This window comes from Eretmochelys imbricata, chromosome 3 (assembly GCF_965152235.1).
Source record: "Eretmochelys imbricata isolate rEreImb1 chromosome 3, rEreImb1.hap1, whole genome shotgun sequence".
Classification (NCBI taxonomy): domain Eukaryota; kingdom Metazoa; phylum Chordata; order Testudines; family Cheloniidae; genus Eretmochelys; species Eretmochelys imbricata.
In genome coordinates, this window is record NC_135574.1 from 83395697 (window position 1) to 83412498 (window position 16802).

At 43.8% G+C, this 16802-nt stretch overlaps 1 protein-coding gene across 1 annotated transcript in view; it reads left to right on the forward strand.

Annotated features, from left to right (window-relative positions):
- ARMC2 (armadillo repeat containing 2) overlaps positions 1–16802 on the forward strand; it is a 136079-nt gene that overhangs the window by 38357 nt on the left and 80920 nt on the right. Inside the window, exons 8-9 of the mRNA XM_077812906.1 lie at positions 4952–5044; positions 15078–15253. Of these exons, the coding sequence (XP_077669032.1) occupies positions 4952–5044; positions 15078–15253 (269 nt within the window). The remainder of the gene's footprint in view (positions 1–4951; positions 5045–15077; positions 15254–16802) is intronic.

Sequence of the window (16802 nt, forward strand, 5' to 3'; positions counted from 1 at the left end):
CCCCGCCCCCTTTTTTGTCCTGTGACTTCAGGGGTATTAACAGAGTAAATTGCTTTGAATGGTCCCTTCGAATGTGTTAACTCCTTATGTTAAACAGTCTGTTTCACCTTGTATTTAGCTGTGACACTGAGTACCTTTTCCAGACCTGAAAAAGAGGTCTGTGTAGCTTGAAAGCTTGTCTCTTTCACTAACAGAAGTTGGACCAATAACATATATTACCTCACCCATCTTATCTGTCTAATACTCTGGTATTTACAGATTGGATCACTTTATTCAACCAAGTAATGTCTGAACTTTGTTTTCCAGCTATTTTTTTTTTTGAAAAAGTAAATCCTACAAGTTATCTTGAACTAGAAATTTATTGTAACTGTTTCTTTGGATTCCGTGATTAAAACATTGAGATAAAAAAAGACTGATTTACAACAGAGTTTGAATAATTTTGGAATAAGAGAAACATGCCACAAGACTTAATAAATAGTGGCCCACATTTCCTGTTACATCCAGTCTCTGCTCTGCAGAGTGCAGGGAGACTGCAGGCTGGCTCTACAATAGCCCTAAGAGGGTGTCCACCAGGAGAGAATAGCCAGAGCACTTACTCGTGATCCTCTCCTTGGTTTTCCTCTCCACCCCCTCTCATTCTCTGTGCAAGGGTGATAAGGGAGGAACTCTCTCTATGGACCTTATCCAGAGCCCACTGAAGTCAATAGAAAGGTTCCCACTGCCTTCAGCGGGCTTTGGAACAGCCACGGTACCAGCTAAGGACTTCCCCATGCTGGGGATGTTCTTTGCTCATGGGATATGACCAATCCAACCCTTTTTCAAAATGGAATCAAAGGAGGCCAGAAGATGTGGGACAATCTGATGGAGTCTAGACTGCAGGTTTCATGTCTGTAGAGAATTTGGTAGAACTCACTGCACCTTCATGGAGATCTTGTTTAGTTTTTGGTTGTCATTATGTACAATCTACTCTTTGTTTAAGTATGGTCCTCACTACCTTCTCAGTGTTGTTCTTCTCTGGCCAAGAGGCTTGGAACTTAGTGAGTTATGCTTCTGGTCAATTGATGCTGCTGTAAACCAATTTAGAGTTATTTTTTTCCAAAATTCCCCTAAGAAGCAAGTGCCCCAACTCCACACTGCACCTAATTCCTGTCAATTTGGGAAGTGAAAAAACTTAATTCAAGGTTCAGTTTTCAGTCACCTGTTCGATACCACTCCTCTGGGCTGTGGATAGTATTTTAAGGATATTTTATATTAATGGAGTAAAGGAGACAAAATATTATGTTTGAAAATTCTCAGATATTTGAGGTTCACCATTAGCTAAAATAATATACTACAGATCGTTCACCTTGAAACTAGCCAATAAAAAGGTCCAAGAAAATTTTCAGGAGCCTTAGCAATATGATTTTTTTTTAATCCTCTCAAAATCCTCTTCTCTCTTTTAGTAGCCATCCTCTCTGAACCTTTTTCTGTTTCCTGTATAACAAGCCAACTGCTGCCTTCAAGATGTCACCATTGGAGCTAGTAATAAGATTTTCAAAAGCATCTAAAGGATTTAGGAGCACAAATCCCATTGAAAATCAATGAGACTTGTGTTTCTAAATCCCTGAGGTACTTTTGAAAATCTCCACTTCAGTTTTGAGGTACTCCAGAGAGCATCTATGCCACCACCACCACCAAAGAAACACTCCATTTAGCTTAAGTCTCAGGGAGAGAAACATTTATATTGTGTGTTGTAATGTGGAATTATATCTTGATATCACAAACCTCACATTTAAGAACATAAGAATGGTCCATCCAGCCCAGTATCCTGTCTACCGACAGTCGCCAATGCCAGGTGCCCCAGAGGGCGTGAACCTAACAGGTAATGATCAAGTGATCTCTTTCCTGCCATCTATCTCCACCCTCTGAGAAACAGAGGCTAGGGACGCTATTCCTTACCCATCCTGGCTAATAGCCATTAATGGACTTAACCTCCATGAATTTATTTAGTTCTCTTTTAAACCCTGTTATAGTCCTAGCCTTCTCAACCTCCTCAGGCAAGGAGTTCCACAGGTTGACTGTGTGCTGTGTGAAGAAGAACTTCCTTTTATTTGTTTTAAACCTGCTGCCCATTAATTTCATTTGGTGGCCCCTAGTTCTTATATTATGGGAACAAGTAAATAACTTTTTTCCTTATTCACTTTCTCCACACCACTCATGATTTTATATACCTCTATCATATCCCCCCTTAGTCTCCTCTTTTCTAAGCTGAAAAGTCCTAGCCTCTTTAATCTCTCCATGTGGGACTTGTTCCAAACCCCTAATCATTTTAGTTACCCTTTTCTGAACCTTTTCTAATGCCAGTATATCCTCTTCGGGATGAGGGGACCACATCTGTATGCAGTATTCAAGATATGGGCGTACCATGGATTTACATAAGGGCAATAAGATATTCTTTGTCTTATTCTCTATCCCTTTTTTTAATGATTCCTAATATCCTGTTTGCTTTTTTGACTGCCACTGCACACTGCGTGGGCATTGTCAGAGAACTATCCACGATGACTCCAAGTTTTCTTTCGTGATTAGTTGTAGCTAAATTATCCCCCATCATATTGTATGTATAGTTGGGGTTATTTTTTCCAATGTGTATTACTTTACATTTATCCACATTAAATTTCATTTGCCATTTTGTTGCCCAATCGCTTAGTTTTGTGAGATCTTTTTGAAGTTCTTCACAGTCTGCTTTGGAAGTCTCACGTGTTTTTTGGATATATACTGTTATTATGGAGGTTGGGTGAAACCTCAGTGAAGCCAGTGGGCATTACAGCTGCATTTCATTCAGGATAAATGTAAGAAGCAGTTAAGTTCATTTTTGGAGTAAGATAGCTGAGATGACAGGAGCCAGCACCCAAAATACAGGCCTCATTGCCAGGCCAGTTAGCAACAGAGCTGTAGGGCGGCAGGGGTGTCTTCCATCAGTGGCCAGTGCCAGATAATTGCCTTGTTCTGTTCATTCCCTCTCAATCATCAGGTGAGTCATCCCCTGTTGTCCAGTCCCAGCTTCTGCCAGTCAGAGGTTTTGGGACACCCAGAGTATGGGATTGCATCCCTGACCATAGTGGCTAATAGCCATTGATGGACCTATCCTCCATGAAAGTATCTAATTCTTTTTTGAACCCAGTTATACTTCTGGCCTTCGCAACATCCCCTAACAATGAGTTCCACAGGTTGTGTGCTGTGTGAAGAAGTACTTCCTTGTGTTTGTTTTAAATCTGCTGCCTATTAATTTCATGAGGTGACCCTAGGGTCTTGTGTTATGTGAAGGGGTAAATAACACTTTTTTCCATGCTATTCATGATTTTATAGACCTCAGTCATATTCCGCCCCCAGCTGTCTCTTCTCCAAGCTGAACAGTCCCAGTCTTTTTCATCCATCTTTATATGGAAGCTGTTCATACCCCTAATCATTTTTGTTACGTTAGAATTGGAAAAGGTACAGAGAAAGGTATCTTTTTTTCAGAGAGGGTGACCAGAACTGTACATGGTATTCAAGGTGTGGGTATACCATGAATTTATGTAGTGGTATTATGACATATTATTTGCCACGTTCCTAACATTTTGTTAGGTTTTTTTGACTGCTGCTGAATGTTCAGCAGATATTTTTAGAGAACTAGCTATGATGACTCTGAGATCTTTCTTGAGTTGTAACAGTTAATTTATATCCCATCATTTTGTATGTATGGTTGGGATTTTGTCTTCTAATGTGCATTGCCTTGCACTTATCAAAATTTAATTTTACCTGCCATTTTGTTGCCCAATCACCCATTTTTTTGACAATTTTTACAAGTTACAAAACTCTCTCTACATCACTAAAATCCAACTCACCAGTTTTTCCCAGTTATTCTGTACCTTCCTTATCTTTCTTTTGTATACTAGTAGTCCACGTACTAGTCTGTCGACTACTGTGGAAGGTACCTCCCCCGTTTGTACTGGGGCAGAACATTAATGTATTTTGCCTTTGACAAGTTTCTTATTTTCAAGTTCAAAGCTGACTTCAGCTTTGCAAAATACGGTGGTATTCTTGACATGGGTGAACAGAATTGTTGGGAGAGCATAATACATTCTATTAACATAACTTCCCACCACTTACAAATATATATAATGTATATTCTATTAATACCGTGCAATTAATACCTATTAATGTGGTGTATATAATGCCTAATATATATATGGGCTAACATTTGTAAATAATGATTGCCTCAAAGAATATACCTTATTCTCATACATTTTTTCTACTAATAGAAACAACCCATGACACAGCAAATATTGTCTAACTGCTTGAACCAAAAGGGATAGCACTACCACACTCGCTTGAGCATTCTGATCAGCTGGCTATAATTAACACTGTACAGATCATATGAAGGCATATTATTCCTAGTCCAGGTTTTTCTGCTAGATTTTGGATGGCGGGTGTAAAGAATGGGATTTCTGAGTTGAGGGAAATGGTCCTTCCTTCATTCGTACTTCAAACTTATATCCCTGTAATCAAAGACGACATCTGGCCACTATTATAATAATGCTATAATAAGTTATTTACCACAATTTTGAAAATTGAGTTAATAAATTCATAGATTTTAAGGCCAAAAGGAACCATTATGATGATCCAGTTTGACTTATATAACACAGGCCATAGAATTTCACCAGTGCTGCTTTATGAAGGCTTGATCTTGATCCTCGGCTTCTGATTGAACAAGAGCATACCTTTTAGAAAGGCATCCAATCTGATTTCTGTTTGAAGGGTTTATTTTTGAGAGAGTTTAAATTTAAAAAATTGGGATTGGGGGACAAATCAGAAGTCAGCAAATTGCAACATTTTCAGTTAACCTGGTGCATAAAATACTTGTAAAAGTTTATTTGTGCTGCAGTTAAAACCTCCACCTAATATATGATTATGTTTTAAATGTATTTTGAAGGCTCAGAGAATGACTCAAGAGTAAATGAAACAGAAGAGGAAGAAAACTACTGGAATGTAAAGATTGTACCAATTATGTATGAATTAGAGAATGGTAGGTAATATTTTTTGGATATTTCAGTAATGGTGAATACACATTTTACAGAGCAAATTGAATATGGCGAGGAAGGCTTAATTTTGAATTTCCTCACTCATGACTTACATGCAAGGCAACCCATTTAAAGTTGCTTTTGTACAAAATTGTTGTTGTTTTCTTTCCTTAATGGAGTATATGAAGACACCCTTGTTATCTTTCACAGGCAGGTTAGAAGTCTGTGTAAAGTTAAAATGCCTTATTTTGTGCTGCATTGACCCCTGGGCAACCTTGTGTGTAAAATATTGCAAAATCAGAATATTGTTTTACACAGACTTTGCACATGTGTAAATAATTACATGTATGCAAGGCAATGGAGGAAAGTGGCCCAAAATGCTTAATCATTTAGGACAGTGGTTCTCAATCTTTGTGGACCACTTGAAAATTGCTGAGGGTCTCAGAGGACCACTTAATGATCTTTCCAAATGTTGCTTGTACCGTTAGCTAACTATTGTAAAGCGTTTTGGATAAAAGCACTATATATATATATATATATATATATATATATATATAAACTTTTTTTGTTCTACAGATAAAAGCACACAACTCCTATTTTAATATCTGTATTCTTACCTTTCTAATGTGATGGATGTGCCCTCTCCCCACCGCCACGGCAGCCCCCGAACTGGGACTGGGAAGGAGGGTGGGGAGAGGTCTCTCCTCTGCCACAGCAGCCACAAAGCTGAGGCTGGGAAGGGGCTGCGATGTTAAAGCTTTAACGTCGGCAGCGTACGGGCTGGTACCGGCTTCTTACCCCTGCCTCTTTCTCTGGCCTGCACATCCCAAATTTCCCCCCACCCCCTCTTGTCACCCCACTGCCCCCTCCCACCTACCCCCTATTCTCCCACAAGGCCACCACCTCACCTTACATGTGCATCTTCAGGGTCCAGGCACCTAATTAGTGGAGCCACGCCTGCACCTCCACTAATTAGATGGGTGGCTCTTCATTCTCTCGTGTGTGGCAGCCAAGGTGTGCACCTTAGAGGGAACTATCCGCGGACCACCTGAATGGAGCTCACGGACCACTGGTGGTCTGCGGACCACAGTTTGAGAACCTCTGATTTAGGAGTAAAGGATACACTCTGCCTGTACCAGGAGTGGCAGAAGGTCCCTAAAAGTGTGTGTGTGTGGGGGGGGGGTGGGGGTGGGGTGGGTTGTGTGTTCCTGAACTGTGGCTCCACTCCCCCCCCCGCTGTCCCTTCACCTGAGACTCCGACACTGCACCACCCCTTCTCCCCGAGGCTCTGTCCCCCACCGCTCCTTCTCCCTAAGTCTCCACCCTCGCACTATCCTTTCCCCTGAGGCCCTGCTCCCCTGTCACCTCTTCCCCCCAAGATCCCGCCCTCTGTTTGCTCCTCTCCACCCCTTCTCCGTTGCTCTCTCTTATGGCTGGTAAAAAGTGGGGGGTGGGGTGGGGCAGTACTCCTGGCCCCACCTGTTACGGTGCCCTTGGCCTGTATGTCATCAGCTGATTTAAGGAAGAACACTGGGCAGAAACTTGAAACTGTCACGTATTCCAGCTCTTAGTTTAAATTAAGATAGCCCAATGGAAGCCAGCTAGTTAGAGGGTTTGGAGAGTGGGATCGTGTTGAAAAAGGAGAAAAAGCTTCTCCAGAGCATAGAGTTGGAGTGGATCTTACACTTGCATATATTAGAACAAGAACATATTTTTAATTTTTTAAGTCTGTTTTTTTCTCCTTTTTAAAAATCTGTCTTCAGTCCTTTCTCACCAACTGATAGATGAATACAGTACTATGAAACACTCAGGGTAACAATTTTGCTGTTTCTTTAATGTTCTTGTTGACTAAAGTTAGAATAGTCATCCCCTCTTTTAGCTGCATGCTATACTTCCTTTATTTGGGCCTTCCCTGCACAGTTACAGTATTTATTTCTAAGCCAGTTCAGGAATCCATAATTTAAATGAGTGGATCTATTAGTAATGCAGTATTTGTTTAGTGTTTGTATACAACCATATAGAGTAGAACCTCAGAGTTATGAACACCAGAGTTACGAACTGACCAGTCAACCACATACCTCATTCGGAACCGGAAGTATCCATTCAGGCAACAGCAGAGACAATGACAAAAAAGAGAAAAGGAAAAAAAAAAAGCAAATACAGTGCAGTACGGTGTTAAACATAAACGACTAAATAATAAAGGGAAAGCAGCATCTTTCTTCTGCATAGTAAAGTTTCAAAGCTGTATTAAGTCAGTGTTCATTTGTGAACTTTTGAAAGAACAGCCGTAACGTTTTGTTCAGAGTTACAAACAACATCCATTCCTGAGGTGTTCATCACTCTGAGATTCTACTGTACTTCGAATTCTTTCAGCTAATTGCATATGAATTTACTTAAGTCATATGGGTGGTTCTGCATATTAGTATATTAATAAGAGAGACTTTTCCCCCTCTTTCAAAATACTCGTACAAAACTGACAATCTGAGCTTGAAAAAATTCTGGCCTTGATTGTTATCCAAGCTCTTACAATTGTCATACTCCCTTCAGATGATTGTTATGAGACAAAAAAGTACTTCTCTATTCACTAAGAGCAAATTTAGCCATTTTGCAAATTTCAGTGTCGGGGTGATGCACAACTGGACCGGTCCAGAGGAAGCAACACAAGGTATTTTGTTTCCCTCAGTTCCCCAACATGCAGATGGAGTGCAGCTGTTCATGAGTTTTAATTTCTTCTCTCAGTCGCATGCAACTCCTTCTCCATTGACTGGTGTAGAGATGGTGTTAGAATCGTGATCTTGCTTTCTCTTGTGTCATCTGGGGAATAGAAGTAGAATAGTCATTGCGCTTCATTGAATGCAGTGATTGCAATTTTGACTGAGCCTTCTAGAGAGTGCACAGCAGACTCACCAGTGCGGGGGGCAAAGAGGGCAATTGCCCAGGAGTCCTGGTGATCTAAAAGGGCCCGGGGGCTCCCAGCCACCACCGCCGGCAGCACAGCGAGCTAAGGCAGGCTTCCTGCCTGCCCTCACTCTGTGCTGCTCCCAGAAGTGGCTGTAACGGCCCTACGGCCCCGGGGGAGGTGTGGGGTCTCCGCGCACTGTCCAAGCGCCAACTCCATAGTTCCTGCTGTCCGGGAACTGCGGCCAATGGGAGCTGTGGGGGTGGTGCCTGTGGGCAGCAGAACACAGAGACCCCCCCCCGAATCCCCCATCTAGAAGCCGCTTCCAGAGGGTGTGCCGGCTCTAGGCTTCTAGATCTACTCAATGGAGAGGGTAATTGGGAGAAATTTGTGTGTGCACGCACGGTGTAGGTGATTGTGTGGGGCAGGAGGAGAGAGGAAATAACGAGGAGTGTGAGTAGGGAAGAAGTATGGGGGTGGGAAGAAGAGAGAAATTATGGGAGAGGTGTGCATAGTGGAATGTGGGGAGTAGTACCTGGGGGAAACTGACTAGTACCCTCTGGTCATTTTATGCTGCTTCTGATTTGGTTAAATCAGCCAGAATGTACTGCTGAATCTAGCCCAAAAAGTTAATTACATATTATAAATGTAATTTTAAAAGATCATTAGAAATATCACATTGTAACGTTATTCTGGGTTTCTTGTTTAGTGTTCATGTGTGAAATTTTAACATTTTAAAAAGGAAATTCCTGGATTAAAAACAATGAATAACTGGAGAAGGATTGAAGTACATATTGGTGATATAATCTTAAAAGAAATCCAAACATATTAAGGTATGGAAATGCACATTTAATGCACCTTTAACTCTAGAGGTGAGGTTACTAATTCAATAATGACTCCAGCCTGTGATGACATCATGAGGGGGAGAAAATCTAATGTGCCTTTAAAAATCATTTACACTGAATCGGGGACTACAAATACTATTATACCCTAATCATCATCGTATGGGTACTTCATGACATTACTAGAAGGTGAATTTAAGGTTGTTTGGGTACATCATCTATGCATTTCCATATCTTAACATGGTTGGACTTCTTTCAAAAGAAACCTTTGAAAGTTCTGGGTTTGTGATATTTGTTTTGGGGATAATTCATGTAATCTGTTTATACATTTAACAAATTGCTGATACGTACTCTCAATTTTATCTGTTTTTAAAATGTGTTTGCCTTGGAATTCACATCTGTGTGTGTGTGTGTGTGCGTGCGTGCACAGTTGCGCTCACGAGCGCCCCTCTCCACCACTCCTACAAGGAGTAGGTAATAAGTAATATATTTCATCAGTAGGTATAAGACTGTATATAGATTAGAAAGCGTATTTAGATTTGACATTTTCGCATCACATATATCATGACCTTGCTTTTTCTGATATGGACAAGTTAGTATACTAGCTGTAAATCTTTGCAGTGGAAAAAGTACTCTAGTTCTCTACCTGTGTGAAATGAATTGGTAGCTTCAGTCCAGTTCTCAGTGGACAGCTATCCACAGCGTAGATACCACTACCACAATTGATCGTAATTGTCCCAAGAGAGATGCCAAAGATGCAATCGTGAAATGAGAGAGTTTTTGTCTATCACATCATTTAGAGGAATAATCCTTCCAGTTCAAGGTTGAAGCTTATTGATGAGACAGGATGGGGAAGCCTTCATTGACGATGCCGGAGCTGTACCTGTTTTGTGGATAAATAAAGCATTTTATTCTCTATTGCTGTCAATCTAGAACCTCTCATGAATGCTAAATTCACTCTAATAAAATACAGAAGTTAAGGTCCTAGTCTGTATGGTTTGACTGTATTTTTAAAAGTTCTTGGAGTGATTGCTCATGTGTATTCCACAGTAGGTGTGCATGCTCGCCACGTGCACTGGTGCTGGAAGTTTTTCCCCTAGCAGTACCCATAGGAGAGCGCCCCTGGTGACCACTGGAGTGGCGTCTTCCCTCCCCACCACCCCCAGTTCCTTCTTGCCGCCAGTGAAGGTGCGTCGGAACTGCTCTACTCCAGCTTTGCTATAGCTCGTCCTCAGAACTGCTTGTTTGTTCAGTGTTGGTACCTGTAGTTAGTTAGTTTTAGTTTAGCTAGAACACCTGGGCCCGGGCATGCCCCATGCCCCGGGTTTTAAGTTGTGCGACACTTGTAGGCCATCTATGCCAGTAAGTGATCCGCACATGGACTGTCTGCGCTGTTGGGGGGGAACCCATCTCCGCAATCACTGCAAGATTTGCAAGTCGTTTAAGCTTCAGACCAAGAGAGAAAGGGACATTAGGCTCCGGACTATCCTCATGGAGTCTGCGCTGACCGCCGCTCCAAGTCGGCACCTGGCACTGCGGTGTTGGTGTGTGGCGACCCGTCGGCGCCATGGACTAGTCAGCACTGCTCCCTGTTCAAAGTGCTGGTGGAGGGGGCTGCCAGGGCAACCCTGCAGGCAGCTTTGGATGTGGCAGACATGGCTGCGCGGTCCATGGCCTCCGCTGTGTCCATGAGATGGGTGTTGTGGGTGCTGCTTTCTGGGCTGTCCAGCGAGGCACAGACCTCCCTGCTGGACCTCCCGTTTGATGGCAAAGCTCCATTTGCGGAACAAATGGATACAAAGCTGCATGGCCTGAAAGACTCCCGCACGACTCTGCAGACTCTGGGTCTTTATGTTCTGGCTCCAGCTAAACCTAAGTTCGAGCCGCAGCAGACTCCTGCTTAGGCCACCCACTCAAAATAGGAGACTGCTTATAAGAAGTTGCGGGACTATAAGAGGTACCCACAGAGGCAGTCTTGGCCTGCCCCCCAGCCTGGGTCCTCGAAGGGTAAGTAGACAGGGAAAAGGCAGTTTTGACGGGATGCCTGGGGGCGCCCTGCCAGTTCTCATCAGGGATCTACCCTCAGTAAAGCTTCCCTTCTCCAATCGGTTGTGTGCTTTCCTCCCGGAGTGGTCGTGGCTGACCTCAGACTGATGGGTCCTGAACACCATCTTCCAGGGATACAACCTCCAGTTTACTTCCTCCCTGCCCAAACCCCCTTGAGTTCAAAGGCAAGGGGGTACTACTCCCGCTATTTCCTTATCCCAAAGGCCAAAGGGGTCGCTCAGGTCCATCTTGGACCTGCGAGGCGTGAACCAGTACATGGTGAAGCTCCAGTTCTGCATGGTCTCCCTAGCCTTCATCATTCCCTTCCTGGATCCTGGGGACTGGTACGCTGCCCTCTATCTGCAGGATGCTTACTTCCACATTCATATATTCTAGGGGCAGAGACACTTCCTCTGTTTCATAGTGGGGCAGGAACACTACCAATTTACGGTCCTCCCATTTGGCCTGTCCACTGCCCCGAGGGTATTCACGAAATGTATGTTGGTGGTGGCAGCCTACTTCAGACGCCGGGAGTGTCTAGATCTTCCCTTATCTGGACAACTGGTTGGTCAAGGGCAGCTCCCGGTCGCAGGTGCCGGATCACGTGGCACTCCTTCTGTCCACATGCACTACTTTGGGCCTGTTGGTAAACAACACAAAGTCCATGTTGGGCCCGGTACAACGCATAGAGTTTATCGAGGCAGTCCTGGATGCCTCTTCGGCCAAAGCCTCCCTCCCACCGGACAGTGACGATGAGCCCCTTCAGAGTCTCAAACCTGTCACCAGGTTTCCGGTGCGACAGCCAGAGCGTGCCTCCAGCTCTTGGGTCACATGTCGGCGTGCATGTGTGTGGTCCATCACGCCAGACTCAGGATGAGGCCCCTCCCTTTCTGGTTGGCCTCAGAGTTCTCCCAGGCCAGGGACAGGACGGACGAAGTCCTCACGGTGCCTGAGCCAGTGATCGCCTCCCTAAGGTGGTGGTCCTCTGCGAGAAATATGCTCCAAGGGATCCCATTCAGGGGCAGGGCCCCGTCGCTGGAACTGGTGTCCGACGCGTCAGACCTGGGATGGGAGGCTCATGTGGGGAACGTTCAGACCCAAGATCTGTGTTCGGCTCAGGATTTGACCCTCCACATAAATGTCAAGGAGCTCAGGGCAGTACGGCTGGCATGCATGACCTGGAGGGCCGGGTGGTCAGGGTCGTCACAGACAACACAGCCTTGATGTTCTACATCAACAGGCGAGGCAGGGCCAGATCCTCTGCCGCGAAGCCCTCAGGCTGTGGGACTTTTGTAGAGCCCACAACATCTGCCAGGCGCCTGGAACACGGAGGCGGATCCCTTGAGCAGGGACTTATCCTCTTAGCACGAGTAGTCTCTCCACCCAGAGGTGGTGCACAGATTTTTCCAAGTGTGGGGAACTCCTCAAGTGGACCTGTTCATGACTCGGCAGAACTGTTGCTGTCCCTGGTTCTGCTCCGGGGCGGGCTGGGACGGGGCACTATATCTGATGCCTTCCTCCTATCCTGGTCAAGCCAGTTTCTCTATGCCTTTCCCCTGTTCCCACTGTTTGGCAGGGTCCTGGAAAAGTTAAAGACGAACAAGGCCCGGATCCTTCTGATTGCCCTGGCATGGCCCAGGCAGCATTGGTACGGGACCCTCACGGGCCTGGTGGCTGCGCTGCCATGACAGTTGCCGTCCCGCTCAGACCTGCTCTCCCAGGCCCAGGGCCGCTGCCTCCACCCCAGCCTAGTGGCACTCCACGGCGTGGCTGCTCAATGGTTAGGTAGGGAGGAAAGGACTTGCTCGGAAGGGGTTCAGCGTGTCCTCCACATGCCGATCCTACTTGGGGAAGTGGTCTCGGTTTTCCAGATGGGCAGACGAGTGGGGAGTTTCTCTGGTGGCTGCCCCGATCCAGTTTATTCTAGACTTACCTCCTTCACCTTAGAGCCCAAGGCCTGGCGCTCTCATCAGTCAAGGTGCGCCTGGCGGCCATATTGGCTTTCTATCTGCTAGTGCAGGGCCATACGGTATTCGCCCATACTATGGCTGGCTGATTCCTTAAGGGGTTGGATTGTCTCTTCCCGTATGTTAGGCCCCCAGTCCCACAGTGGGACCTAAACCTGGTGTTGGCCTGACTCACGGAGCCACCATTTGAGCTGCTAGCTACGTGCTCCTGGTCATACCTCTCGTGGAAGGTGGCCTTCCTGGTTGCGATCACGTCGGCTAGGCGGGTCTCGGAACTCAGGGCCCTGACCTCCAAGCCCCCGTACACGTGTTTCATAAAGATAATGTCTAGCTCTGACCACACCCTTTGTTTCTCCCGAAAGTGGTCTCCACCTATCACATGGGTCAGGACATTTTTCTTCCTGTCCTCTGCCCCAAGCCCCATGTGTCCAATGAGGAGCACTGCCTCCACATGCTGGATGTGAGACAGGCTCTGGCTTTCTACCTGGAGCGGACGAAGCCATTCAGGAAGTCCTTGCACCTGTTCATTGCCTCGGCTGAGTGCATGAAAGGTCGGCCAATCTCCTGTCAGCTGCTCTCTAACTGGATCATCTCGTGTATCCGTACCTGTTATGATGTGGCAGGACTCCCTCCCCCACTAGTTGTGAGGGCACACTCGACTAGGGTACAGGCCTCGTCGGCTGCCTGTTTGGCCCATGTCCCCATTCAGGACATTTGTAGGGCTGCCACGTGGTCTTCAGTTCACACATTCACCTCATATTACGCGATCGTCTCCCAGACCAGGGAGGACGCTGGGTTCGGCAGGGCCGTACTCCACCCCAAGAGTTTGTGAACTCCTACCTACCTCCAACAGATATAGTTTGGAATCATCTATTGTGGAATACACATGAGCAATCGCTCGAAGAAGAAAAGATAGTTACCTTTTCTGTAACTGCTGTTCTTCAAGATGTGTCGCTCCTGTCTATTCACCATCCTGCCCTACTTCCCCTCTGTCGCAGTTGTCTGGCAAGAAGGAACTGAGGGTGGGGGGAGCCCAGCCCCCCTTATACTGTGCCAGGCAGGCGCCGCTCCAGGGGTCACGGGGGGCGCTCCTCCCACGGGTACTGCTAGGGGAAAAACTTCCGGCACCGGTGCACGTGGCGAGCGCGCACACCTATTGTGGAATGGATATGAGCAACGCATCTCGAAGAACACAAGTTACAGAAAAGGTAACTGTCTTTTCTTTAGCAGTTGAAATAGAAAAAAAAGTACCTTTTATCCTTTCAAAAAATATTGTAAAACATCTACCCAGCCAGCCCATTTTCATAGGGCAATTTGGTAAGCCTCGGAAGTTAAGATGAGTTTTTCCTTCTAATTTGATACTGATTTTTATTTGTTTGAGCTAACTGCTTTTAACCACTTGCGTATTACTCTGCCTCTACTGAGGAATGCAACCTATGAAAATACATGTGAATAATGGCAGTACTGTATTTCAAGTAAGCTTATGATATACTTTAAATACTAAATGGATATAACCTTAAGGGGAAAAAATCCAATATTTAAACAGAAAATTAATGTTTAGAAGATAGACGTGAGTTATTTTCTCCTAATGTAGATTATATGTGAGTGATTGGGTTATGGTGAGGATAGAGATTTTCTGGTAGTTTCATGTGGGTTTTGTTTTTGTTGTGTTTCTAAATAATGTCAGGCACTCAGAATAGCAGATGGGATGCCTGTTTAAACATCCATTTGCATTCATCTTGAACCTCTATGGTGTGTATAAGAGCTCTGAAAACTCATATATAAATCTATTTTTGAAACCCATACAACAGCAAGCATATGATTGTCTGTGGGTTGGATTTATAGACAGAATAACTTTCTTCAGCTGTCAGTTCCTTTTTGCCTGTAGCATTTGATGGAAATCCTTAATGAATTCTTCCAGCTTCACCACAGGTTAAGTGTTCCTAGTTGATATTTCGTCAATCTAGTTGTTAACAAATTAAAAAACGTTTCATTTGAGATTTATCCTCAAATGTCTTGATTTGTCTTGTTGCTGTAGCCTCTATGATCACTTGGCTTAAAAAGAGCTATTGTTTTTAAAAGAGTAACATAAAAATGATTTGATGTATGAAAAATGCTTGTAAACCCTTGTATTAAAGTATCAGAACACTACAAAATTGATTGGGTACCTTATTTTGTGTAGTATTTTGCAAACATTTCTCTTTTTGGTGTTCTGTCTGTATCTGTTGATTGAATGGATGGCCTTGATAATTAACTTTATTTTCCTCTCCATCCTCACAAATAGAAGACAATATAGAAAATCTCTACCTTGCCTGCACCAGTCTCCATCAAGCCTTGGAAGAAGGAAACATGTTTGGAAAGAGATTTAAAAGAAGAAGTGCGCTTCTGAAGATATTATATAAACTAGTTGACATTGGTTCAGACCCACTTGGCCTGAAACTGGCAAGAATGATTCTGGCTGTAAGTCTTTTCTTAAACTATTTAGTGATATGAAAGAGTGCAATGATTCACATATACTGTATGTATGATTGAAAACTTTTATCTAATTTAGTGTTCTATACTTTAAAGATGTATCTACTTTTGTGTGATTGAAGCTTGTGTAGACATATCTGAGCTAGCTTGAATCTAGCTAGCTTGGACATCACAGCAGTAAAGTAACAGCAGCATGGGCTTCAGTATGAGCTAGCTAGCAGAGTAATTATCCAGGGTTTCATGTGGGTTTGTGCAGCCCGTGCTGCCTGAATGTCACTGCTCCAGTGCCTGAGTTAGCTTAGATATGTATACGTGAGCTGGACTTGCACCCTGTGATTGCAGGATAGAGATCGGTAGTGTTTTGATCTGCTAAGAATCGGAAGACTAAACAGTGGAAATTAAGTTCAGTTTTATAATACCTTGTACTTAATAAAGCAACTTTATCTGAGGATATCAAAGCACCTTTTTTAAAGCTGGGTAAGTATAATTATCCCTATACGGGGAAAGTGAGGTTAAGTAACTTCCAGGCCAAATCAGAAAGTCAGCGACCGAGCTAGGAATAATACCCATCTATTCTGGTTCATTATTATTTTATTTTATTATTTATTATTTAATTGAATTATCATAGCATCTAGAGGCCTTAACTGAAATGGGGACCCCATTGTGCTAAGCCCAGTATATGTACTTAATAAGAGATGGTCTCTGCCCTGGAGAGCTTGCAATCTAAACAAATGAGACAAACAAGAGAAGGAGAATGGAAATATTATCATCCCCATTATACTGATAGGGAATGGAGAGGCAGAGATTGTGACTTGTCCAGGGTCACACAGAGAATCTGACAGAACTAGGCATTGATCCTTGGAATCCTAGGTTAGTGTCTTAAGCACAAGACTGTCCTTCAGCTCAATGTCCTGTGCTCTAATCACTCTGCCTTTCCAGTCTTTTTTTCATTTTATTTTTGTTTACCTAGGACTCCAAACTTAATGAAAATTAGTGATTTCTACAACTTTACACCAAAACTGAGATTTTAGTCTAAACATAATAGAAAACTAAGTAAATGTTGAATTATTAGCACAACTCAAACTGGAGAACACTGTCATTGTTATGGTAAGACAATGATACTTGTGCTCCCATGTAGTTTCAGAAGTGACTTTGAAATTCTCTACTTCCTTGTCAGTGGTAATTTCATGAGTCCCTCTGATGATCCAAGCGTGAAACAGCATGTCACTGCTTATAGGACTATTACATTCCTGTTGTGTAATCTCTGCAAGGGCAGGGAAGCTTGAGCAGAATTGTGTTGTGATGGTGGGTAGGAAGCTTTTCAGAAAATGTCAAAATGAAGTAAAAGCGTCATTACCTTTGCTTTTGCAATAACCAGACAGAAGGGGCAACTTAGTACCAATTTATTTTTAGTAAATACATAAAAATAAAGTTAAATTAGCTTACATCATAACTTTCCCAGTAAAAAAAAGTTGATTAGTTGGTCACACCTTATAATTAATATAATTCAAAACCTTACATAACAAAAATAGTTTGC